The sequence below is a fragment of the Aristolochia californica genome, unplaced genomic scaffold (genome assembly GCF_029961685.1).
Source record: "Aristolochia californica isolate CCGP_79_NKW_82.1479 unplaced genomic scaffold, dmAriCali1.0.hap1 SCAF_5, whole genome shotgun sequence".
Classification (NCBI taxonomy): domain Eukaryota; kingdom Viridiplantae; phylum Streptophyta; class Magnoliopsida; order Piperales; family Aristolochiaceae; genus Aristolochia; species Aristolochia californica.
In genome coordinates this window covers 7,889,617-7,917,368 of record NW_027182214.1, presented here as the reverse complement: position 1 = coordinate 7,917,368, position 27,752 = coordinate 7,889,617, and the positions used below count along the sequence as shown (strand labels likewise).

The 27,752-nt window shown below is 37.0% G+C and overlaps 1 protein-coding gene and 1 pseudogene across 2 annotated transcripts; one reads left to right on the top strand and one right to left on the bottom strand.

Moving 5' to 3' along the window:
* The first annotated feature begins 1,854 nt into the window (after window positions 1–1,854).
* Window positions 1,855–4,988, top strand: LOC137965689 (protein FIZZY-RELATED 3-like). Of its 2 annotated transcripts, XM_068812001.1 has the most exons (10): window positions 1,855–2,396; window positions 3,016–3,138; window positions 3,272–3,376; window positions 3,462–3,641; window positions 3,747–3,809; window positions 3,898–4,092; window positions 4,191–4,292; window positions 4,483–4,545; window positions 4,621–4,689; window positions 4,775–4,988. In XM_068812001.1, the coding sequence occupies exons 1-10, from the start codon at window positions 1,929–1,931 to the stop codon at window positions 4,826–4,828; spliced, it is 1,422 nt and encodes a 473-aa protein (XP_068668102.1). In that variant the 5' UTR covers window positions 1,855–1,928; the 3' UTR covers window positions 4,829–4,988. The 2 variants fall into 2 exon arrangements, with proteins under 2 accessions (XP_068668102.1, XP_068668103.1); XM_068812002.1 differs by lacking the exon at window positions 4,621–4,689.
* LOC137965211 (uncharacterized) lies at window positions 4,956–19,582 on the bottom strand (annotated as a pseudogene).
* Between the last annotated feature and the right edge of the window lie 8,170 nt (window positions 19,583–27,752).

Sequence of the window (27,752 nt, the reverse complement as noted above, 5' to 3'; positions counted from 1 at the left end):
ATAAATCACCTCTTGTGTGAAGAACAAAATACTTGACTCAAACTGGATGTTGGACACACTCCTATACTATTTAGATAATGGGTCTAGGCATTGCTCTGAAGTGATAAAAACGCAAGGTGATAAACTAAAGAAATATTATAGGAAAACAACTTTAACCAGAAGGAGGCGACTATGCAATACTCATACTTCTAAAGTGACTTTTTTTAAAAAAATTAGGGGAGACTGTAATGGTAGAACTTAATAACTTGACCAAGAATAACTTTTTTGGGGTGACTGCAATTTTTTGGAGTTAACTATGTTGAAGATACACAATCAGGTAACAAAAACATATAACTTGAAAGCAACATCGAAGCAAGATATTGCATACCTTGAATGAGCACATCATGGAGTGATTAAGTTTGACCTAAACTCTCTTATTAGAAGAGAAATTTGGCTAAAAAACTAGGATTCTAGAGGAAAAGAAAAGTCAATTCACGGCAATGCATGGAGAGATAATAGGAGAGAAAATAGGATAAATGAGACATTTTGGGCAGAACAAACATTTGGTACTTGTGATATGGATATCTCCAAAAATATAGCTCAAAATTACAAAATATTTGTTGCTAAAGAAACTAGACTCAAAGATTTTTAAATTAATATCTAATTTGACATAAAAAATATTTTTCTTGAATCTTTTATGACCTCTTGATTTTTTTTGTTCTGTACCTTAATCATTGTCAACTCCGATGTGAATATCTCCTTAAATATAGATCATATTGACATGAATTTTCTTCTTTTGTAACTAGAATTTAACACCTTTCATCAAGTATAACTTTTACTCATTAAATATACTTCTTTTTAAATAAAGAATCTAACAGATTTTGGACTTTTTAATCTGGCCAAATAGAATACTCTTTCTTCTTTGGCCAACATGTCCATTGACTTAAAGAAAAAAGTATTGGGAATACGTTTGAGAAATTGATTTCTCCCTCTAAAACACTCAGATTGAGAATTAATTTGATAAGGTAGAAAATAGACTTAAAGATATTTCTTTTGAAATATAGATCTATAAATAAAGTCCCATTCTCGATGGGTTAAAATGGATCAAAATTTGAAGCTTTTTGTTATTGCTACGAACACCAAGAAACTAACAAGTATTGGGATAAGAAAAAAAGAAAAAAGATATAATACAAGCCTAAACTATTACAGATGTTAAGAAAAATTTTACCAAGAAAATCATATAATTTTCTACGTAAGATTTTCCAGGCAAGATAGGCCGAAAAACCTTATGAACAATTGATGTTGTGATACTGGAAAATCTTTGTATTTGACATAGTAATTTTGTATTTGATATTTTATTTTACTGAAAATTTATCAGATTAGTATGGTAGCGCATGAGATTGATTATTAATTTTTATTTATTTTCCTAAAAATGCACTAATAGGTTCATTTAATTTTTCTTAAAAATTTCTAAAAAAATTTATGTAATTTCCTTGTAAATCACCAATAGGATTTTATCTGAAGGTTTCATGGAAATATTTATCTTAAGAAAAGTGTTTTATTTTACTCCAACCAGAGGCACTAACAAGTCTTAGGGTTTTTAGAGGAGTTTGTATGTTCACTAAAAACGCTCTTTAGTACAGTATGTATAAACATAATTCTTAATTATTCTTTGGATGGAATCTCCTACTCCAAGCCTCCAACGGCTACTTACTACGGGCAGTACTTGGTGCGCGGAGCCACCGAAGCCAGCCTTTCACGTCCCAGTTACCAAACTGGCCACGTGAGCTCCTCCTAATGTGACCGTTGCAATCTGCAACGTTTAAAAACATTCCAATTTGACACTGGCAGCTCTCTTCCTTCCTTGCCCTCCTCCTCTTTCCCCCTTTCTTCCACACCACAAAACAGCGGGAACTTCTCTATCGCCGACAAGAAATCGAAGCGAAGCCATGGAATCCGTCGAGGCTCGGAAACCTAGTCTTAATCTCCCTACTTGGATGTCCCAAACATCTCTACATTTGGAAACTTCTTCCCCCACGGGATCTTTCTCTTCTATTCCTAAAACATCTTCACCTTCGAAAACCACATACAGTGATAGGTTCATCCCTTGCAGAACTTCCTCGAGGCTTCAAAACTTTGCTCTGATAGAGAAGTCTCCGCAGGGTAAAGAAGGGGGCAATGAGGCTTATGCCAGATTGTTGAGAAGTGAGCTCTTAGGGGAAGATTCATTACCAAGGTCACCAGCGAGTCTGGGATCTCCGATGAGTCCTAACAAGAACTTGTTTAGGTTTAAAACTGACAATGCGGCCCCTACCTCGCCGTTCGCGCAGTCGGTTTCAGGTGTGGAAGGGGGGATAGTCGGCGAAGCTTCAACGCCTCCTAAAGCACCTCGAAAGATACCAAAGACTCCTCATAAGGTAAAGAGACGTGCAAAGCCTAAGATACTTTCTGCTCTTCAGCAAATTTTTCTTGATCTCTTCGATTTCTATTATGTTGAGACGAGAACAGAGAAATTTCCACTGAATAGCGTAGCAGAAAGACGGAGCTGTTATTACATAATGTTTTTCGTTTTCTACACCTGATTCTCTTCATTTAGACTTTAACGCATGTGAAGCTAGCGCCCTTTTGTCCATTAAAAAACGGATAGGAGCATTAAGCAGTATCAGAAGCGCGTATTTGCCTTTCTTGGTGCACCTATTTTGCAGTTATGATTCCCAGAAAAGAGAATATTTGTGTGCTTGCTCTTTTGTTTGTTCTTCACAGAAATAAATCCAAGAGCCTTTAGAGATACCTCATATATGATACGCATGACGGAGGATTGGTGCCATCGAATCACCTGAAACGATGATGAACAGTCCACGTCACTCTTTTGCAAGCTGTTTCCTCTAATTGAAGCTTCTCTCTATGAATGTGCTAAAAGTTGGCAAATTAAACTGTAAATCCATCCACTCTAGCACGAGATAATGAGTTTAACATTACACAATGGGACCTACTGAGAACATGCTTAAATATGCTGATGGCCATATTGGGTTGCAGGTTCTGGATGCTCCTGCACTTCAAGATGATTTCTACCTGAACCTAGTGGATTGGTCGTGTCAGAATGTACTAGCAGTTGGATTGGGAACATGTGTTTATCTTTGGACTGCTTCGAATAGTAAGGTAGATCAGTTAGTTCAAGAAATAATCCATGTTAAATTGGTAGCTGAAGGGGTTATCCTTCCATTGATTGCTACTACGTTTGTAGGTTATTGCTTTATTGCTTTGTTAAAACACTGTTCATACTGTGGATTAGGTGACGAAGTTGTGTGAGTTAGGTCCAAGCGACAGTGTATGTGCATTGCAGTGGACTCGTGAAGGCACTTATCTCTCCATTGGTACAAATCTTGGTGAGGTTCAAGTAAGTTGTCTCAACTTAGCCCAGCAATTTTTTAGAAGGATTTCTGTCCTGGTTCTATATTCCGCTACTGATCTCTGGTTGACAGATCTGGGACGGAACTCGCTGCAAACGGGTAAGGACCTTGAGAGGTCACCAGACAAGAACAGGAGTACTAGCATGGAGTTCTTGCATTCTATCTTCTGGAAGTAGAGACAGAAATATTTTAAACCATGATCTTCGTGTTTCAAACGATTTTGTTGGAAAGCTTGTTGGCCATAAGTCTGAGGTGAGGCAAAGCTAGTAAATCAGACAAAGGATATTATCAAGGTTTATCAAGGTTTTTCAAGTTTTTGTACTGACGAAAAGAAAAAACTCTGTCCTGCCAAACCAGGTCTGTGGGCTGAAATGGTCACATGATGATAGAGAACTCGCATCAGGGGGAAATGATAATCAGGTTTGAGAGAACTGATAGTCTGATCAAGAATGTCGATTATCTTAGATGAAGTTATGAGATACTAACCTAGTGGATTTTGTTTGCTCAGCTTCTAGTTTGGAATCAACATTCTCAGCAACCCATCTTTAGACTCATGGAACATACAGCTGCTGTAAAGGCCATTGCTTGGTCCCCTCACCAACAAGGGCTACTTGCATCTGGAGGGGGAACAGCTGATAGGTGCATCAGATTTTGGAATACAGCAAATGGTAACCAATTGAACTCTGTGGATACTGGCAGTCAGGTTCTCTTCATTTCTCAAACACCATGACTTCTCCAAATATTCTTCCTTCTTTGCTTCTCTGGTTAAGATGATCCCACATTATATCGTTTTTCATACAGGTCTGCAATCTAGCGTGGGGTAGAAATGTTAATGAGCTGGTCAGCACACACGGATACTCACAGAACCAAATCATGGTTTGGAAGTATCCATCCATGGCAAAGGTATGTTCGATGAACAAATCAGATCTTAAATGAATTATGACAACTACAAATCATGAAGAAGACCCTCCTTGCTCATAACAAATTCCAAAAGAAGAACTAAACGTAAAAAATGGAGTAGATGAAAAATCAGGAGTTTCTTTCACCAACTTTTCCTTACCAAATAACTGGGGTAGTTACATTTTTCAAACAGGTTGCAACCTTAACTGGTCACAGCTTGCGAGTGCTTTATCTTGCTATGTCTCCAGATGGGCAGGTAAATTACTGAACGTACACAAGTGGATGCCATTATTCCTGTTTCCTCTGGTTTAACATAGTCATCTTGCTGCAGACGATAGTAACAGGGGCAGGGGATGAGACACTCAGATTTTGGAATGTCTTCCCTTCTGCTAGAACACCAGTAAGTGAGAAAAAGAAAAACACCTGATCTAAATCTTCCTATCTTGTTTCCTGATCTCTAAGCTATTTGCAACATGTCAACTCAGGCACCCGTTCGTGATTCTGGGCTTTGGTCTTTGGGACGGACACACATCCGATGATGAAAGCACAAGACTTCCTCAGCTTATTCCAGAGACACACCAAACGACTGTCAAATCCTATGCAAATTAAACATTATCATTCTTTGTAAATGTTGTTGGCTGAAGATACAGAAGTTCATTTTTTTAATCATTCATTTTTTGGTTCTTTATCAATTTTGGATTCAGGAACGGATACTCTGCTCTGCCAAGCCACAATAAAGCACAATAAAAACAGCATCCTCATTATCCCTACCCATCCATCTAGGCATATCAAATAAAATTTCCCTGGAAGACGACTAGGTGGCTTTAGGCCTCAGCAATGATAATTTATTGAAATAAGCAAAGACAGCATAAAAATCTTGAAGAAGGAGCAAACCCAGTCATGATAATAGCCAGCTCCGCAAAAACCAGTTTTGCAGAAAAGGCAAACTAATCAAGATCATCTCTGAGCCACCTCTGGTCTTCACTCTCAAGAAGCTCAAGTAAAAGGTTGCCTCCGGGTAGAAGAATGCCCTCATCCTCTGTATTGGACTCTGATCCCTTTAGTGTTCCTTCATTGTCACCTACAGCCGAAGAGAGAGCCCACATGCCCACCTCCATAGATAATGCAACATCCCTAAGTTGTTGTAGGGGAGACTAGTGGACACAATATCAGAAAGAATCACAGAGAACTTTTCCCCTACAAAATAGAATTAATAAAATAATTTCCTTCTTTATCTATGTGTGTAGGTTGGCATGATTAGTAAATAAGGAGAGCTTCCATAGAGATGACATAGAATTGTAATCATGCAAGTTAATGTATATCCTCTTATGTTTTTTTTTCCTTTTGAAGCATGTAGGCCTAAGGGCGTTGTACTTATTGTAAACAATTTCTCACAACTATAAATACAACTATAATGAATGGGGTAGAGCATTCAAGCCTTTTTCTCTTGGCTCAAATTCGTCCTTACATCTCAATCTATTTTCCTCTTTTTTCTCTCCTTTGGTTTCCTCTCTCCTATCTCCCAAGAGTTAGAGTTTCTCTCTTCTCTCCCCTTGAGATCTCTTATATTTATATATTGACCCTAGAAATCAATATGGTATTAGAATTGGCAAAGATTTGACATAGAAAAGGAGAAGAAGATGGAAAAGAAAAAGAAAAAGAAAAAATAGGAGTTTCTTGTTTTTCCCTTTAGTCTTCTTTCCCAGTTCCTATTTTTCATTAGATTTTGCACTTTCTTACTAAAAGGTTTATATAGAAAATTATATACTGTTGGAATGATCTTGGAGTCTAGTTTCCAGATCAAGAAGAAGTTTTCAATCAAAGTTTTGTAAAACGAGAAATTGACATTTGTAGCAACAAAGGTCAAGCAAAAGAAAAGTTTTGAATAGCAACAAAAAGCCCCCCAATTTTTTTAACAACTTGTACCAATGTGAATGACAATTTATGTAGAGAATTATATCTAAAAAGAAATCTACGTGAGACTGCTTTCTATCCCAATAAACCGTTTCTCAATTTGGTCATTCTAAAAAGATATATCCACATTAGAAGAATCAAAAGTCATGCTAACAGTCTATTGCATGCAGAAACCCAAATTTAAGGTGATTTCTTTGCTTCACTTTTTGAGTTGCTAATTTTGGTTTAAGTTTCCCTTTTTTTTTCAAACTCTAGTTAAGATTTTACTAACTTGAGTATTTTTCCTTCCTTAAAAGTTTCCTTTATTTGATCTCACATTACATTAGTTTCCATAAGAGAAGTTCTTCCCTATATGTGTTTAGTTTCCTTTTTAACAAAGTCTGAAAAATTTAAATTAAAAAGTCTTGTTTCCTCATTCTAAATTCTAAATATTAAACCTCCCTTATTTCAGAATTTATCTCTTGAATTTTTTCCAAATTTTTCTAGTTGTGTTAAAAAGTAATTGCCTTATATGAGAAGTCTATGTTTAGAAAGTTTTCATTATTATGTTCCATCTCACAACTTTCTAGATGGAGATTTTTTTTTAAAATTTTTTTTCAATCATCATGTTCATAGAGATTATTTTTTATCTCCCTTTTGGGTAATAATTGTTCAAATTTATTAAGTTATTTTATTGTTACTATTACAGTTTTCTTCTTATTAATGTGGTGTTTATTTTCCCTTCCTTTAATCCCCCATGTCGGAAGTTAAGATCGAAGTATAGTGGCAGGATGTAATTTACCTTTGTTTTTGTCCCTTTCTCTCCCTTCTTATGATAAAGGGTAATGATGTAATTATACTTCTTTCATTAATATAAATACATTGAGGGGGAGGATTAGGGTGTCGCTTAACCTAATCCTCCTTTCCTCCTCTCTCAATCTAGGTTCCTCTCTTCTTCTCTCGTTTTTCTTCTCCCTATCCACTTCATCTTTGGTCTCTCTCTCTCTCTCTCTCTCCCTCTCTCTCTCTATCTCTCTCTCTCTTGTGTTGATTATCTAATTCATGGATTTAGGGTCCCAGGTCAAGATGAAAATTAAGAGATTTAATTTCTAAAACTTCACATGGAGCTCTCTTTGTTGATGAAGCAAGATATGAGTTGTCTTAGTTGCTCTTCTCCTACATGAGATTGTTACTGATATTTTTTATCTCTGAAAGATGGTTAATGGATGAGTTTTTTTGCCAATCTGGATAAGAAGTTGAATGATTATATCTCTTCCTTTGGAAGTGGCTCATTCATGGTAGTTGCTTTGGTTTTTTCCTCTCTCATGCAAGATCGGTTTTATTATTGCTCTCTTGCATGCTAATGTTTTTGTCTGAAAATTGCCTTTGGATCAAGATTCATTATCCTTGCTATTGGCATCCAAAGTTTACCATGAACTAAGCTTGATGTTCTATCATTTTTTAGTTATTAAAATCGGTTATTTGGTGCTCCTCTTGTTGCATCCTAAAAATCTCAGAAGAGGATTGTTTTTAGAGGGTGCTAAGAGGACTTTTTTTTTTTTTTATAAAGGGTTACTGGTTCTTGCTATGAATTTTTGGCTTTCCATTGACTGTATCACTCTCTTGGGAAACTTACCTAAAATATTTGAAAAAAATGTGCAAGAATAAGTTGTGATTCAATCATAAAGTTGGTGCATGTTTATAGAAGGAAAGTTTCCTTCTTCAAGAGCTAGCTGAGAGGTTTTTTTTAAAGAAATAAAGTCATGGATTTTTTTTGCTGATTTGAAGACTTCCTTTATTAGAATATTCTCTGAAACTTATTTCCTAATTGATTTAAGGAAATAAGAAGCAAAAATTATGATCTTTATTTGCTAGGTGAGGCAAGTAACATAGAAGGCAAGTTTCCCTCTTCGGAAGATACCAGAGCTATCTTTATTCCTTGACTTAAGGATCTTTTAAGTCACGTTGAGATTTATTTATCTTTAAGGCTTGAGAAAGGTATGAGATCCACCTTTCAAGATATTAGCCAACATGAGTTTCCTTTTTATTTAAAGCATGATTATTGATAAATGCCAAGATATGCTCGGGTTGATTCTTCCTTCTCTTGGGTTAGTTTATCTTGTTCAGTTGAGCTCGGATTGGTTCTTCCCTCTCTTGGGTTGGTTCATCTTTGGCTCGGCTTGTTATCTTGGTTCAAGTTGGTTCGCTTAATCATATGCGTTGTAAATTAGTGCATGGTTAAGACTTGCCAAGCCTCAGTTTTCTACTCTTAAGGTTCGGTTATTGAGCCTTGGTTACAACACTTATATATTGCATAAGAGTATTGTTGATTTGATACCTAATGGCTGAAGATTACATGGGAAATAAAAGTGATCTTCTCAAAATTACCACTATACCCTTGAGAGGGTTGTCTAATTACTTCAGTTGGTCACATTTGATTAAGACGTTTCTCATTAAAGATCTCTTTGAACATCTAACCAAACCAGCTCCACCTATTGATGAGGGGGACAACTCCTATATTAAATGGTTAAAGGATGATACATTGTTTATTAGTTGGCTAATAAACAGTTTCAACATTGTTGTTCACCTTGAGACTGCCAAGCAGATATGGGACACATGTGCCAATTTGTACTTCAGTACAGAGAACTTACAGAAGTTATATGATGTTTTTTAGAACATGTTTAACACAAAGTAAGGAGAAAACCTACATGAGTACTTGGCTCAGTTTACAGGGTTGATTCAGGAGTAAAAAATTGTTCAACCCTGCTCTACTAATATCTTGGTTCAAGAAAAGTAGTAGGACGTCTTAGTAGTTGCTATTGTTTTGGCCAATATCAAACTATATCTTGAGGTGGACAAAACTCAACTTCTTAGCTCCTCAACATTTTCATCTTTCGATGACATAAGTGCAACACTACTTTGGATACCAAACTCTTTTTCCACCTCTAAGATTGAGGTGTTATTTGCTATGTACTCAAGCAATAAGAGTACAAATTCTACCACCAAAGGGTGCAATAGAAATTATTGATGAAGTCAAGCAAGAGGTGGGAGAACTGCCCATAGTCGTACGAGGACTGATAACCTGGTCTGCACTCATTGTGGTGAACTGAATCATCTTGTGCACACTTGTTGGAAGCTTGATGGCAAACCAGATTGAGTTATTGCAAACCAGGCCTCGATTACTAGCAATGAAAAATGATGAAAAATCCAAGTTACAGAAAGGCAATAAGATTATTACAAATGATGATTATGAATTATTGTAGAGAATGAAGACCTTGGTGGTATTTTCTCCTACATCTTCTACTACTGCTACTTCCACCACTACATCAGGTATGATCTTTGCTACTTCCTCCTATACATCCTAGATTATTGACTCAGGGGCCTCCGAGCATCTTACAAGTAATAAAAGTCTATTACATTATGTTGATTTTTCAAGACTCCATGAATTTAGCTCATGGAGAAAAAGGGAAGGAAACCCATTGGGAGAAAACTGGAGGAAGAAGGGTTATGGAATTTATTATTCCTAACCCTCCCCTGAAGCTCTATTTATAGATTTATGAAACTACAATATTATAATAATACCCTTGAACTTAAAGTTTAGGGTTTAGGGTTTTAACCCTGAAACTTTAACATAAGTACATCAATGCCATCTCTATGAGATAACCCTTTATTTACCGTCCTGCTATTAATGTATGTGGGCCTATGGGCATTCTCTTTGATCTATGGGCCTTAAGCCCATCTTCTATATCTCTTGGATCCATGTGTCTTCCTTGGTCTTATAGGCTTAGGCACATCTTCTTATATACTTTGATATGTAAGCCTTCCTTGGTCGTGTGGGCATGAGCCCTGTCTTCCAACACTCCCCTCAAGCTGGGGGTGAGAACACAACATGAACTACCAGCTTGCTGCAAATGATGTATAAAATCTTTTTTATATAATATGTCTTCATATTCCAACACTCCCCCTCACATTGGTGCTCTCGTTCATGAGGCCCAACTGGTATAATATCAGTGAGAGTAAATCACTCCTAGCCGCTAAGACATTGCTCTAAAGTGTCCAGCTCTACCACCGTGTCCCTCAACAGGACAACGACGCTCAAGTGGTAGAGTAATATATGATATTAATGGGGGAAAGTAACATAAATATAACAATAAGTTCCTCCGTCATGGACTTCCAACCACAAAAATGTGATATTTTTTACGGGGATGAAGTTCCTCCGTCATGGACTTCCAACCACAAAAAAAATTGATATTTTTTACGAGGATGAAGTTCCTCCGTCATGGACTCCCAACCACAAATAAATTTGATATTTTTTACAGGGATGAAGTTCCTCCTTCATTGACTCCCAACCACAAATAAATTTGATATTTTTTACGGGGATGAAATTCCGCCGTCATGGACTCCCAACCACAAATAAATTTAATATTTTTAACAGGGATGAAGTTCCTATGTCATGGACTCCCAACCAAAACAATTTGATATTTTTTACGGGGTTGACAATAAATAATGGTATAAGACTACCTTTTCTTCAATAATAATGTCTCATCAAAAGAGACACAATAGCAGCAGCTTAAATGGGCTTGGCTTGGGCCCATTTAACACGACCCAAAATAATCCAATGCACATATCTCTTTTAAATAATATGTTGACCAAAGAATAATTTGTCAACGCATAAAAAATAATAATCTAGCTTGAGAAAAAAATTTACCGAGTCGTGCCGAAATCTTGAGCCCGTATACCGAGGCAAAAAATAATGGTCCGAGTCAGGTTGATAAGGACCCGAGTTGACCCGGACTGAGTTGGCCCAAGTTGACTCGGTCTGGCTAGTGCAGAAACATTACCTCAGGTCGGCTGGGAACTCGGTCTGGCTGGTTTGCTGGCTCGCTGGTTGACTCGGGCGAGTCCGGATTGCGCAGAGCGCTTTCCGAACTTAGGCGCTGAAATAATAATTCCTTAACCTAGGTCAAACTTTATTCGGGAAACAGAGCTTTCTTCCCCGCTCGAAGAGAAGGAAACCAGAGAGATCGGGAGGAAACTTTCCAAACTCAAGCCCAAAGGAGTTTCTGAAAAACAGCAGTAAATCTTCCCCGACCCTTTTCGGCCTCTCCGACGTCGACGACCGCTGGCAGTTCTCTCTTCCCTCCCCCGGTGGTCTCTGCCTCATCGCCCGTAAGTTTCAAAAAACCGGCCAACGTCGTCGAGTCCTCTGCCGTCGGAAAAACTCTGGAGACAAGGAGGAAAACGCTTTCACTTTTGATGATGAAGGAGGCGGCGGTGGGTCGTCTTCCCCGCGCGGCTCGGGCAGAGAACGACGGAAAAAAAATGCAGCAGCAATGACAGCAGAACGTCTTCTCCGGCGACGGTGGGTCGTCTTCCCCGCGCAGCTCAGGCTGAGAAGAATTTTTCGCAAGCTGTCGTCGTCTTTTGCCTACAAAAAAATGGGCAGCAGCAACCCAAGTCGTACCAGGCCGTCAAGGCGGCGACCGCCTTCACCCTAGGTGGCGCCATGCTGGTGCTGTCGGGGCTCACGCTGGCAGGGACTGTGGTCGGACTCACGCTGGTGACGCCGCTGCTGGTGATATTCAGCCCGGTGCTGGTACCGGCTGCCAACGCGGTTTGCCTCATCGGCACTGGGTTTCTGTCGTCGGGGGGCTTCGAGGTGGCTGCACTCTCGGTGCTGTCGTGGATATACAAGTACGTGACCTGGAAGCATCCGGTGGGGGCGGATCAGCTGGACCAGGCGCTGATGACTTTGGCAAGCAAGGCAAAGGAGATAAGGGAGCGAGCGGAGCACTATGGTCAGCAGATGACTCTTACTTAAGCTCCGGAGATGGCGAACCAGAATCGGCTCTGGTTGCAGTGGCTCTTTTATTGGATGTGCATGCATTAGAGATGGCAGAGGAATATGTGCTGAACAAAGCAAACTATACTTCAACGACGTTGAGAAAAAAAAAATCATGGACCAGCTAAAGTGGTAAAAAAACAACTAACAAAATCAAACCGAATTCCAGCAACTATGAAAAAAAAAAAAATAATGAACCCTAAAAATAAAAACCATAGTCGGAGTCCTAGTCCTGAAAATTAAAGCTCTGATACCATGTTGATTTTCAGACTCCATAATAGAAACTCATTGGGAGAAAACTGGAGAAAGAGATTATGGAATTGATTATTCAAAACCCTCCCCCTAAAGCTCTATTTATAGATTTATGAAACTAAAATATTACAATAATATCCCTGAACTTAGGGTTTAGGGTTTTAACCATGGATCTTTAACATAATTACATCAATGTCATCTCTATGAGATGACCCTTTATTTATCGTCCTGCCGTCAATGTATGTGGGCCTATGGGCCTTCTCTTTGATATGTGGGCCTTGAGCCTATCTTTTATATCTTTTGGATCCATGGGTCTTCCTTGGTCTTATGGACTTGGGCCCATCTTCTTATACACTTTGATATATGAGTCTTCTTTGGTCGTGTGGGCTTGGGCCCTGCCTTCCAACACATTTCATGACTCCATGTTTACCAGACAAGTTTGTTACCATAGCCGATGGATCCCAAACCAAAGTTTTTGGGAAGAGATCCTCTTCAGCTCCACCCTCACTTCTGCTTACTGATGTCTAATTTGTTCCCTAGTTCCCACTAAATGTTTTGTCTTTTAGTCAGTTAACAAAATGGTTTAATTGCTCTATCACCTTCTCAACTTCTTCTTGTGTTTTCTAGGATCTAACAACAAAACAAGTGATTGGTAGAGTCCATGAATAGGGGGGCCTCTATTACTTGGACTTTCCTCCAGTGATTGTAGTTTTCACTTCTCATATAGAGGCAAAATTATGACACAATAGATTCGAACATTTGTTGGCAACATCACTTCAACACCTGTTCCCTTTTTTGAAGATCTTATCTGGTTTAAATTGTGAAGTTTGCCAATTTAACAAACACTAGTGGACTACATATTTTCTTCAAGCTGAACTTAAACGTGTTGCTCCTTTTTCATTAATTCACTCGGATGAATGGAGACCCTTAAGTGTCTCAAATATTTCTCAAATTAAGTATTTTGTTATTTTTGTTGATGACTTTACCCAAGTTACATACCTGTTTTTATTCAAAGATAGGTCTGAAATATTTTCTATATTTAAATCATTTCATGCCATGGTGTCCACTAAATTTGGTAAAAGACTACAAGTCCTTCATTCTGAGAATGCCAAAGAGTACATATCAGGTGAATTTCAATCCTTTTGCCAAGATAATGGCATTATCCACCAGACATCTTGTATTTATACACCTCAACAAAATGGTATGGCTAAAAGGAAAAACCAACATCTCCTTGAGGCAACCAGTGGCAAACTCTACTCTATGAATGTGCCCTCTATTTACTGGCCTCATGCAATTCTTACAACATATTTCCTTATTAATGGGCTACCATCTTCATTGCTTAGTCATAAATCCTCATATTCGTTGTTATTTCTGGATGAAGGCCCCTTCTCCCTTCCTTTGAAGGTCTTTGGTTGCACATGCTTCGTTCATGTCTCAACCCCACAAAAGAAGTCGGACCCAAGGCTCTTAAGTGTATCTTTTTAGGTTACTCTCGTACAAAAAAAAAAGGATATGTTTGTTACAATCCTTCTCTTCGAAAGTTAATTGTCTTCAGGGATGTCACTTTTTTTTATGACACAACTTTCTATTCTTCAAAGGATGCTCCTCTGTGTCTTTCATTTGTTCAGGCAGCTCTGAAGCCTGTTGTACTACTTGATGTGATCTCTTTATTTACTCCCTTGAAGCATCGGCATATGCCATATTTGTGGAGTTTACAGATCCCTTCTACGTAAACCCCGTTAAGTTGTCGATCTTAATCAATGCCCTACGCAGTTTCACTAAGGGCAGTTTGGGAATCTCACTCATGTAAAGTGGTTGCCCTAGTTTTCTCTTTGTAATTGGGGGGTGCCGCTATTAGGGTTTTATCACTCAGTGTAGGGCGTTAATTCGGCTCCACAACTGAACAATCTTCCACTTGGAGACTAATCCATCATCAATATCTCCTTTGCAGTGGCAACAACTTCTCAATCCTCAGAGAGAAGTCTAACTAAAATTGCACACAACTTCAGTTTCTCGATCGTAACAGTCTTTGTCAACATACCTGCCAGATTCTGACTTCCTTGAATCTTCTCAAGAGCTAAGACTCCATCCTCTAGAGCGGATCTAATGAAGTGATAATGCACCTGTATGTGCTATGTTCTGGCATGATAAACAGGATTCTTTGCTAAATCATTAGCACTTTAACTGTCACAATACAACACATTCTTCCCATGCTTGAGTCCTAATTCTTCCCAAAAAACTGCAACCATATGATCTCTTTGTTGGTTTCGGTCACGACAACATATTCTTCCTCAGTAGTGGAATGAGAAACTATCTTCTACAACTTCGAGACCCAACTAACTGTTGTACTACCCAACATATATACATATCCAATGGTACTCTTCTTGCCCTCAATGTCTCCAGCCATGTCAGCATCTACATAACCCTGTAATACCAAGTCTGACTTTCTGAAACATAAGACTAAGTCTATAGTGCCTCTCAAATACTTGAGAATCGACTTCACTGCTTACCAATGTTGATTACTTGGATTACTCATGTATCTGCTCATACCTCCCACTGCATGAGTTATGTCTGGTCTAGAACACACCATGACATACGTGTTAAGTTATGGAATCTAATTAACGCCCTACACTGAGTTGCAACCCGAGAAGTTAGAGAGAAACACATGTAAGAATGCAATTTCTCTTGTAAAGTATTTCATCTTCATAGTGGATTACTATAGCGGCGAAAGACAAGACATAGTCTCACTTTGAGGCGAACCTGTATAAATCTTGTTGTTTGTTTCCATGCTTGCTTTTTCTTTCTTTCGTGATTATTATTATTGTTCTCGTTAATTTGGAATTAGGACGTTTAATTCTTAACAAGTGGTATAAAAGCTTTGGTTTGTGATTGAGAGTAATGGCTAGCGGAGAAGGATCGGCACTAAGGATCAACAAGTTTAATGGTATGGATTTTGTGTTCTGGAGGATGCAAATCGAAGATTATCTGTACAATAAAAAACTGCATGCACCACTTCTGGATATGAAACCAAAAGGTATGAAAGATGATGAGTGGAATCTCCTAGATAAACAAGTGTTGGGAGTAGTCCGGTTATCACTATTGAAGAATGTTGCTCACAACGTGGCATCAGAGAAAACCACAGCGGGGATGATGAAGATTCTATCTGACATGTATGAGGAGCCTTTCGCAAATAACAAGGTAAATCTCATAAAAAAACTCTTCAATTTAAAGATGATAGAAAATACATCAATTGCATCGCATATGAATGAGTTTAGTACAATTGTCAATCAATTGACATCTGTTCAAATTAAATTTGATGATGAAGTTTGTGCTTTAATTCTTTTGGTATCTCTACCAAATTTTTGGGAGCCTATGAGAGTTGCAGTTTGCAACTCTGTATGCAATGGGAAGTTGATCTTTAATGATGTTTGGGATACCATTCTTGCAGAGGAAGTTCGTAGAAAGGACTCCGAAGAATCGTCGACATCTAATTCTACCCAAAGTGTCAATACTAGGGGCAAGAACTTCTAGAGGAATTCTAACAAGGGCAATGGTAGAGGGAAGTCAAGGAATGGTAGAAGCAAGTTCAAATTCAGAAGGAATGTGAAATACTGGAATTGTGGCAAGTTTGGTCAATTAAAGAAAAACTGCAGAGCACCGAAGATGGATGAAAAGAAAAACGATGTTGCAAATGCAGTGACTAAAGAGGTACAAGATGCTTTACTCTTGTCGGTTGATAGTCCTATTGACTCTTGGATGTTTGATTCAGGAGCTTCTTTTTACACCACTGCACTTCATGAGATCATGGAAAATTATGTCGTTGGAGATCATGGGAACGTGTATCTTGCTAATGGAGAACCTTTGGATATTGTCGGTATTGGTAATGTCAGTTTGAGGATGTCAAACGGGACAGTGAGGAAAATTCACAAGGTGAAACATGTACCAAAATTGATGCGGAATCTGATCTCATTAGGGCAACTTGATGATGAAGGTCATAATTTGACTTTTAATGGCGCTAATTGGAAAGTCACAAAGGGATCCATGGTTGTTGCACGAGGAGTTAAAACTAGAATTCTTTACATCACTTCCAGTTGCAGAGACACGGTTGTAGTTGTTGATGCTGTTAGTGATTATGACTTGTGGCATTATAGCCTCCACCCAAATAATCCACATGTAGAGCCCATAGGGCCTACACATGAGGAGGAGTGTTAAGGGTAGTCTAACATGGATTAGTGAGAACAAAGAACTTGAGTTTATTAGTTGGGAAAAAGGCTTCCTAAAATGGCTAGTCATTTTGGGATGGGCTTTGGACCCCAATTATTCGGTTACCTTTCTTTCACCATCCAGTTTGACTCTCGTTTACCATCTTACACCAACCCATTGGTGGTTTGAGATTTTTACTTAGTACCCCTTGGGTTTATATCACTGTCCTTTTGAGTGATAGGCACTACTCTTTTTAGTAATTATTATCATTTTTTTCAAAAACCTTTGAGGTTAGTTTTGACTCCTGTTTTATCACCCATGTTTTTTTTATTTTTGAGAGTATGTCTCCTATTGAGTACTTATCCTTGGGATACCTTGATGAAGGAGATAATTACTATTTTTTTATTTCAAGTTGGGATTATTACCATTACCTCCCAGCTTGAGGAGGTAGAATAAAAGAAGTATGAAATATGAGACAGGAATTTGAGTGCTACAGTGGTTGTACCTCTTTTCGGATTGAAATATGGGTGTTGCTATCATTTGAGAAGAAGAAGTATAATCTACAATGAAGAATTTCACATGTTGTGGTAATCAAATTTTATGTGACTCGAATATCCAAGGGGGTGAACAACATGAGAAAAAATGAAGACTATAAGCAAAATCTACATAAGAACAAGATGAATCAAAACAAGGCAATCAAAATATCATTTTCAAGCATACAAGTTTCTTCACCAAGATTATTTACAAAGTGAAGTTACAAACACCAGCTTAAGGGTGTCATGTCTAGAAAATAAGGAGAACTTCCATAGAGATGGCATAGACTTGTAATTGTACAAGCTGAGTATATTTTTTTACATTTGAAGCATGTAAGCCTAACGGTATTTTAATCATTGTAAACACCTTCCCACAACTATAAATACAACCTCACGGCATGGGGTAGAGCATTCAAACCTCTTCCACTTGGCTCAAATTCGTCTTTACACCTCTCTCTCTTTTCCTCTTCTTTCTCTCTCTTGGTTTCTTCTCTCCTCTCTCCTCTCTCCCTAGTGCTAGAGTTTCTCTCTTCTGTCCTTCCCTTGAGATCTCTTGTGTTTATGTGTTAACCCTAGAAATCAACAATTTAACTATTAATATACATAAACATAAGTTTCTTGACAAAGAACTAAGATTCCAAATCTTCCAATTCTACATCTCTGTTTTTCTAAAAGTCATCCCACATGGTTGTCTAAGACACTAACACTACAACTTGAGGAACAAAACTTTGAATGGAGATAAAAAAAAAAAAAATTGGGGAGACATTTGTTTAGCTTGATCTTTTGAGAGATTCATTACGTAGAAACATATAGCCCTCACCCTCTCATCACAATAAATAGAAGGAACCTTCACCTTCTGCTCTGAACTCAAAACTAAATAAGAAAGAGTTTCACTTCCTTACTTCCCCAAAGTCAAGCACATTGATCATAGAAAGCTTTGTAAAGAAATGACTGAAATCATATGTTAGAATTAACCTGTAAATTTTGTAAGTACTATGTGGAACATTTCATACAACAAGTAATAGAAAAGAAAGACCACATGTAAGACCAAGAAATTATCATTCCGATCTTGACATCAACATCCACCACCACACCACCATTTTTAGAGGGTCGAAACTTTGATAGGCTACCTACATCAAAAGGTAAAAAATAAAAATGCATTGATCATAGGATAACGAAACTGGTCAACTATAGCTAAATAGCCAAAATGTTGAACAACATTAAAGGGCTTAAAACATTCAGCTAAAAGAAAGTGGTATTAAAAGTAATAAGAAAAAAACAGAGATACAAAACATAGAACCAAGTGTCTAGGGTGAAAGACCAAATTCAATGACATGGTATGTATAACAATTTAACAAATTGCAAGATAATGTTGTGTCATGGAAAGACATTTCAGTCTAAAAATCTTCATAAATTCATAAAAACAAAATATTTATTCACATGCTATGATGGATTATATTCATCAGAGAAGCACCTAAATTTTACGTGCTTTAGTAATGTAGAAATGATATTGATAAATCTTCTCATCATGGAATCATGTGATCCACACTAAATATATAAAAAAAAAACTTATAGAATATTGAAATCCTCCACAACACATAGTTATCCACAAAAATATAAGATAAAGGAAATCATCAAAGATTATATATAATGAAGTACAAAAAAAACTTACAATTGAAACAAACTATTTGTTGTGGATATATTAGAGAAGGAAATAAAAGTAAACTACTTAACTAATAATCTTGAGCGATGTTGAACTAGACACTAGGTATGTTATTGCAAACGTTGAACAAGTTAACACAACTTATCCCCTTTGAATAAAAAAAGTATTTAAGGATAAAGTAATCGAACTACAACAGGGACATTAAACATTAAGTTAGCAAATAGCAATTTTCAGCTAGAAAACAATTGAAATGAAGGGAAAGTCAAATATCAGATCCAGTGTCATTATATACTACAAGAAATAACAATTCTACCACCAAAATATTAACTTTTGCTAGCAAAAGAAGCTTTTCCAGTAGAAGTTAATATTTCACTCGACAAAACTTCTCCACTTGAAGAGACTTTAGCCAATGAATTTCATACTTCACTGGGACTACCTTTAATCAATGTTGAAATAAATTAGTTGGAAAGATCTCTTGCCAACAAATTTGAAACTTGTTGCGCTATGATCCTTCTAGAGATCTCTATTATTGGTTGGGTGACTCTTCTACTTGCGAAATGGAAATTCCTTGGCATAAATCAAAATTATTTTAATAAATAATTATTTATAAATATTTAATTTAAATTTATACTAGAAAAATTACAATTTTATTGGTAGGTAATTATTATTATTATTATTATTATTATTTTTATTTATGTATTTATTTATTTTATTATTATTATTATTATATATAAACGGTTTATCTAATAAGAAAAGTCATTTGGTGTGAAACATGTGAAACACCTATCTCAGTCATTCGATCATGATCGGACGGCTGAGATAGTCGTTGATTGGACAACTGAGATAGATGTTGATCGGACGACTGAGATAGCAGTTTGATCGGATGGTTGAGATAGTTGTTGATCATGATTGAACAGTTAAGATAGACGTTTCACATGCTTCGCACCAAATAGTTTTTCATAGTGGATCAGCCCTATTTATATATATATTTAATGAATGAATTCATTAAAAATAAAGTAATTAATTATAAAAATAAAATATGTTTAACAAAAAATATATAATCAAATCTCAAAATTTTCACAAATTATAATTTTTTTAAAAATACACATAAATATAAAAAAGTATACAAAAAAATACACCATTAGCGGGAGGATCTTGGGGTGGCTGGTTCCGAGTCTACATCTATTGAAGAACAATTGTAATTGCATCTCTGTGTTCTTCATCTTATGCTCTTGCTCCTTAGCACGACGGTCAGACTCCTCAGCATGATGTTGTATATTTCTCAGCAGCTCCTACTTCTAGCACTACATCTCTTTAGTTTCCTATTGTTCTTCCTCTATATGTATAGATGTCTAAGATGAAAATGATTGGGCATTCCTAGGTAGAGGCGATTGAGGCAAACACAACCCCTTAATGTACCCAAACTGAGCTCCACGAACCCGTCGCAAAATGGCACTCTCATCAACTATCTCACCAACCTCTTGTACCTCTTGCCATTGCATCTCCTCCTGTGAAAAATAGCATAAGTTAAAATTATATTTTCTTAAAGCAAATAATATTTATAAGAAAGTTATACTTATATATTGTTCTTCAGATTCCTTAATCCATCCATAATTAGACCAATGAGTAATCTGAAATTGCTCAATATGAATTCAATTTTTGCCCTTCACATTTAAAAGGATACATGCATGTAAATATATTACATTTGTAGTACATTTGAAATAAAATATAATCTAAGTTAAATACATACCATCTCTTATTATATATACATAAAAGACTTTGACCTAGTAGTTTGTTGAACATGTTGTTTCCCAAAACATTTTACATTTACTTAGGAATGTCTCTACAAATGAATATTAGACATGAGTATAATAAAAAAATGATATTTTAAAATACAATTCATAATAATTTAATCACCTGGAAACTCTCCCCCTCAAACATGTCATGCACAACCACTCTCTGTCCTTGAGAGAAACCCCTCTATAAGGAGTAAATAATGTCTTGGGGTAACACCCACACTCTCTATACTTGGCATATATAACAGTCATGTGCTGCATTATGCACAAGAGCTCTTGCTATCGTGTTACTATACAAGTCAACATCAAACTTCTCCTATAACACACAACATTATCAAAGTTACCATTGTAAGCTAAAAAATAATATTTAATTGAGTAATTTGTAATATTTACTTCATTATAAGGGTAAACACAAGCTGCCTGATGTTCGCTGCAGGCTTTGAACTTTTCTATGTCCACCTCCATATAAGTCCTCAATACATGGCCCACCCAATGAGTGGAAAGTGGACAATGGAGACCCAATTCTCTTCATTGCAAATTTCAAAACTCCACTGGAATTCTCCAACCGAGGTCTCTCATCAACTCATCAACCTTGGAGCCCTTACTCATGCCTCGTGATCTCCTCATCTGTGAGGATGTGGATGGAGATGATGTGGATGTATCTATATACATAAAACATAAATTACTATAGGCTAAATATAATTTAACATAAAGCAAGGATAAAAATTAGTTGACTATCATACTTTTTGTCTTTGGGACATGATCATCCCTCTCAGATGGTGGTTTCGAGAAAACCATCTCTTTGGATGATGCATGGTGTGAGACTAGTGTTAGCATAGGTGGACAAGGAGGCATGATATTTGATGAACCTGCATTATATACATAAAACATAAATTACTATAGACTAAATATAATTTAACATAAAGCAAGCATAAAAATTAGTTGACTATCTTACATTTTGTCTTTGGGACATTATCATCCCTCTCAGATGGTGGTTTCGAGAAAACCATCTCTTTGGATGATGCATGGTGTGAGACTAGTGTTAGCATAGGTGGACAAGGAGGCATGATATTTGATGAACATGCATCATGAGTATGCTTATAACATTAAAAAATGTTATTTGTAAAAATAGAATAACACTAATGATATTTGTATTAAATAATTTTAGAAAAACCAACATTGTAGACCCATGAATTAAAGATTCAAACTCATTATCGTCTAACAACATTATATGTCTTCATCACTTTCTTCCCCTCTCTGCAACCTCTTCTTTGTTTCTCCCACTTTATCATTGTTACAATGTGGGACCCACCATGGTTGCACGAGCTAGTGGGACCCACCATGAGAACGTGAGATGGCATGATGAATCATCACATGGGCTGGCATGAGTTGGAAGATGTGAAACACGAGCTGGAATGAGTTGGAAGATTTGAAGATCGTGGGACCCACCAAGATAACCATGAGCTGGTGTCCTTATCACTTGAGTTGGAAGATCAAGTGGGACCCACAATGATAACCATGAGCTGACATTTTTATCACATGATCACATCCTCATTGAAGAGTTTTAGTTTGAGTTATGTTAGTCTTCTAATTATGTTGAGTTATTTTATTATGATAAACTTATCTTTAAGAGTTATAGTTTCGATGTAATTAGGAGAATGGTAGTTTAATTGTACTTGGACTCTACAACTTTCCTCTACTATAAATAGAGGTGCTTGTACTTGAATTAATAATAAGAAAGTGAAGTAGTTCTCCACTTCTCTCTCATGAAGACTTCCTCTCTAGCCTAAACTCTTTTTCTTTTTTCTCTCTTCTCTCCTCTCTACCCGAGAGCTCTCTCTCTCTCTCTCTTTCTTTTTCTTTCTCCCACTCTCAACTTCCTCGAGATTTTAGTAAAGAGGTCCTAAATTCAACATGGTATCAGAGCATCAAATTTATGATCCCCACGTCAAAAGGAATGCTCTAAGAAGTTATGATCAAAGCTACTCATAGAAGGCTCTTTATGAAGCAAGATTGAAGCTCATGAGGTAAGTTTTTTTATTATTCTTATTATTAATTCATGCTACTGGTTTTTGGATTTAGAAGATGGTTTAGAGATGATTTTATGGTTGTCTTCACCATAAGAGATTATTGAGATTTATGCATCTCGGATTAGAAGAAGTTACCAAGGTAGTTTTGTCAGTTTGGAAAATTTTTTATTGAAAACTAGTTTATGTTGAGATTTTATGCATAAAAATTTATAATTTTGTGGGAACAAGATTTCCTGATAAAGACGATTGGTATTGAGCCTATTATGAGTGGTTATTTATTCATTGGATTTCAGATATATGATTACTTAGCTATTATGCTAAGCTTCTCCATTAACCGAGTTGGTTGAAGAATTCTACTTGATTTTATTATTATTATATTTTGGAGAATTTTTTTTACATTGAATTGCCTATTATGGCTGAAGAAAACATGGGTAACAAGAGTGATATACTCAAAATTACTACTATACCCTTGCGAGGGGTATCAAATTTCATGAGTTAGTCCACATATGTTCGCCAGTTTCTTATAACAAAGGATCTACTTGGTTACCTCACCAAACTTGGACGTCCTATTGATGAAGAAGATATTTCTTATAATGAGTGGTTAAAAAATGATACTTTGGTTATTAGTTGGCTCATCAACAGCATGGAAGAACATGTCTCCAACAATATTATTCATCTTGATACAGCTAAATAAATTTGGGAGACATGTGCTAAGTTGTATTCTAGCTCTGACAACTTACATAGGCCATATGATATTCTCCAAAGAATGTTCAACGCTAAACAAGGAGAAAATATCCATGAATATTTGGCTCGTATTAGAGGCCTTCTTTGAGAATGAAAAATAGCTGAATCACACTATAGAGAGTCCATGGCAAACCAGATTGGATGAAGGCTAATCAAGAGTTAGTAAGTGATACAAAGGAGGACCAGTCTACCACATCAACAAAAAAGAAAACCCTTACCGATGATGAGTATGACTTATTCTAGAAAATGAAAACACTGATGGTTTCTTCTCCAAGTTCCTCCTCAACTGCTGCTACCACCACCACTTTATGTATGCTATTTGCCTCCTCTTCATCCTGGATAATTGACTTAGGGGCCTCCTAGCATCTCACAGGTAACAAAAATCTACTAAACTTAGTTTTTCCTTGTCTCTCACATAAATTTGTTACCATAGATGACAGCTCTTAAACTAAAGTTATCAGGAAATGATCCACTTCTATTACACCATCACTTCCGCTCACAGATATTCTTTTTGTTCCTACTTTGCCCTTGAATATTTTATCTGTTAGTCAACTCACAAAATATTTTAATTACTCCATCACCTTCTCACCCACTTCTTGTGTGTTTCAGGATCTTATAACAAAGTAGGTGATTGGTGGAGGCCGTGAACATGGGGGACTCTACTACCTGGACGTTCCTAAAATAAATACCGTTTCAACCAGTGAAACTGAGACAAGTCTATGGCACAATTAGTTGGGACATCCATCCGCACAATCTCTTCATCGTCTTTTTCCTACTCTTAAAGAAATGTCAGAGTTAAATTGTGAAGTCTATCAATTGAGCAAACACCTGAGGACTACATATTCACCTCGTCCAGAATTTAAAAGTGTTGCTCCTTTTTCATTAGTTCAATCTGTATGGGGACCCTTGAGCACCTCAAATATTTCTCTAGTCAAGTACTTTATTACATTTATCGATGATTTTACTCGTACGACATGGTTATTTCTCTTTAAAGAACGTTCTGAAATACCAACCATATTTAAATCTTTTCATGCTATGGTACTCACTCAATTTGGTCAAAAAATAAAAGTACTTCGATCAGATAATGCCAAAGAATATACTTCCAGAGACCTTGACTCTTTTTTTCAAGAGAATGGTATTATCCATCAAACATCGTTTCCTACACCCCTCAACAAAATGGTGTAACAGAACGAAAGAACCATCATCTTCTTGAGGTAGCTCATGGTATACCATGAAAGTCCCATACTTTTATTGGCAGTATGTCATCCTTACTGCATGCTTTCTTATAAATAGGGTACCCTCTTCTGTTCTCGGACATAAATCCCCATACTCCTTATTGTTGTTAGATGATGTTCCTTTTTCACTTCCCTTGAAAGTCTTCGGTTGTCAATATTTTGTTCATATTACCTCCCCACAACATAGTAAACTTGATCCCAAATCTGCCAAGTGTATCTTCTTAGGATACTCTCGCACACAGAAGGGTTATATTTGCTATAATCCCACTCTCCAAAGGTTACTTGTGTCTAGGGATGTAACCTTTTTTGAAGACTCTTCATATTCCTCTGATAATGCTCCTCCAGGTCTATATTTGGTACCAGCTTCTCCTCGACCGGTTGTGCCCCATGCTAAGGAATTTGTGCCACCCCCAAATACTCTGGCTGACACCACACCTGCTGAGTTTACGGATCCCATCGAGGTAAGTCCATCTTCTCTTGTTGTTTTTGGCCCACAATATGATAATCATCCTATTGCCTTGAGAAAAGAACCTAGAACTTGCACTAGGCCCTGTACTTCTCACCCCTTATCCAATTTTGTGTCTCACCATCATTTATCTCCTTTATGTTGTCAATTTCTTTCATCTATCTCCTCCATATTAGTCCCACAATCCTATCAGGAGGCTCTCAAATATCCAAGGTGGAAGGAGGCAATGGATGAAGAAATGCATGCACTCTATGAAAATCAGACATGGGCTCTTGTTCCTCTTCCATCAGATAAGAAACATGTCGGTTGTAAGTGGGTTTTTACTATGAAACACAATCCGGATGGGTCAATTGCTCGCTTTAAGGTTCGCCTCATTGCTAAAGGCTATACACACTGTTATGGAATTGATTATGAAGAAACATTCTCTCTGGTGGCCAAAATGAACTCGAGACGTATTTTTTTATCTCTGGCTGCTAATTCTTCCTAGTAGGTATATCAGCTTGATGTGAAATTTTTTTTTCTTAATGGGTACAAGGAATAAATTTATATGCAACAACCACCTGGATTTGTGGTTGAGGGGGAGTCGGTATGTCGATTGAAGAAATCTCTTTATGGTCAGAAACAGTCACCTCGTCCATGGTTTAATAAATTTAGCCAACTACTAAAACGTGTAGGATTTCACAACTATTTTGTAGATCACTCCGTATTTATTAAAGACACACCTAAAGGCAAGGTAATTTTGGCAGTATATGTTGATGATATTGTCTTAACCGGTAGTGATCCCGAGGGCATTCAGCAAACGAAGGAAAAGATATGTGTAGAATTCAAGACAAAAGATCTTGGACTACTTAAATATTTTATGGGTATTGAAGTACTATGGTCCAAACATGGGATTGTACTATCTCAAAGGAAGTATGTCCTTGATCTACTAGACGAGACAAGAATGATGGGGTGTAGACCAGCAGAAACCCCTATGGACTCAAATACAAAATTATTTACAGGTATTGGAGAAGATGTGGATATTGGAAAATATCAAAGACTTGTGGGGAAACTCATTTATCTTTGTGTAACAAGGCCGGATATATCATATACGGCAAGTGTGGTGAGTCAATACATGCACAAGCCACAACTCAGTCACTGGCAAGCACTAGAAAGGATATTGTGATATTTGAAAGGAGCTCTAGGAAGAGGGCTTCTCTATAAGAACCATGGTCACTTCAACATAGAAGGATTCTTAGATGCAGACTAGGCTGGATCCCCAGATGATAGAAAATCTACTTCGGGATATTGTACAATGGTTGGAGGGAATTTGGTTACATGGAGAAGCAAGAAGCAGAATGTAGTTGCAAGTTGTAGTTCAAAAGCATAATACAGAGCCATGGCACACACAGTTAGTGAGCTTCTATGGACCAGATTCCTTCTCACTGAATTGGGATTCTATAAAGAAGCTCCTATGGATCTATATTGTGATAATCAGACAACAATACATATCACATCAAATATGGTCTTCCATGAGAGAACAAAGGACGTTGAAGTAGATTGCCATTTCATACGATAAAAATTCCAAACCGGCATATTATTTCTCAAACATATATCTTCACAAAGCCAAGTTACAATCATTTTCACCAAACCAGTCACTCATAAGATCTTGTCCACCATCTAAAACAAGTTGGGCATTTATGATGTTTTCTCACCCCCAGCTTAAGGGGGAGTGTTACAATGTGGGACCTACCATGGTTGCACGAGTTGGTGGGACCCACCATGAGAACATGAGATGACATGATGAGTCATCACATGGGCTGGCATGAGTTGGAAGATGTCAAGCATGAGCTATAATGAGTTGGAATATTTGAAGATCAAGAGGGACCCACAAAGATAACCACAGACTAATATCCTTATCATATGAGTTGGAAGATCAAGTGGGACCCACAATGACAACCACGAGTTGGCATCTTTACCATATGATTACGTACTTATAGAAGATTTTAGTTTGAGTTATGTTAGTCTTCTAAATATGTTGAGTTATTTTATTATGATAGACTTATCTTTAAGAGTTATAGTTTGGATGTAATTAGGAGAATGGTAGTTTAATTGTACTTGGACTCTACTACTTTGCTCTACTATAAATAGAGGTGCTTGTACTCAAATTAATAATAACAAGTGAAGTAGTTCTCCACTTCTCTCTTGTGAAGACTTCCTCTCTAGCCTAAACTCTTCTTTTTTTCTCTTCTCTCCTCTCTACCCCAGAGCTTTCTCTCTCTTTCTTTTTCTTTCTCCCTCTCTCACCTTGCTCAAAATTTCAGTAAATGGATCCTAAATTCAACAATCTTGTTCTTCATTGTACTTGTCCTCAACCTCAACTTTGTCTTCTTTGTTTATATCGTCCTCATTGACTTCATCCTCAACCATTATACATTGATAAAATTTGGAGGAACACATGGTCTTGTCAATGGGACAACATTATTGTCCACTTGGTCAACATTGAGATTAGTATTTGACAATTTCTGTTGATAAGCAGTCATTTGATTAGGTGTAGATAATTGTAATTACTTCTCACAACCACATTTTGAACTATGCACCACTAACCACCATTTTTGTAGTCTTCCATGTAATTCACTTTTTCGATTTGAAATAATAATGCAAAAGGGTCATCATTGCACCAGGTCTGCAAGAAATTAACACCAATAAACCATTCATTTGTCTTAATACCATGCCTACTATTGTTTATATTTGTTACAAAGTGGGACCCACCATGGTTACACGAGCTAGTAGGACTCACCATGATAATGTTAGATGGCACGATGGG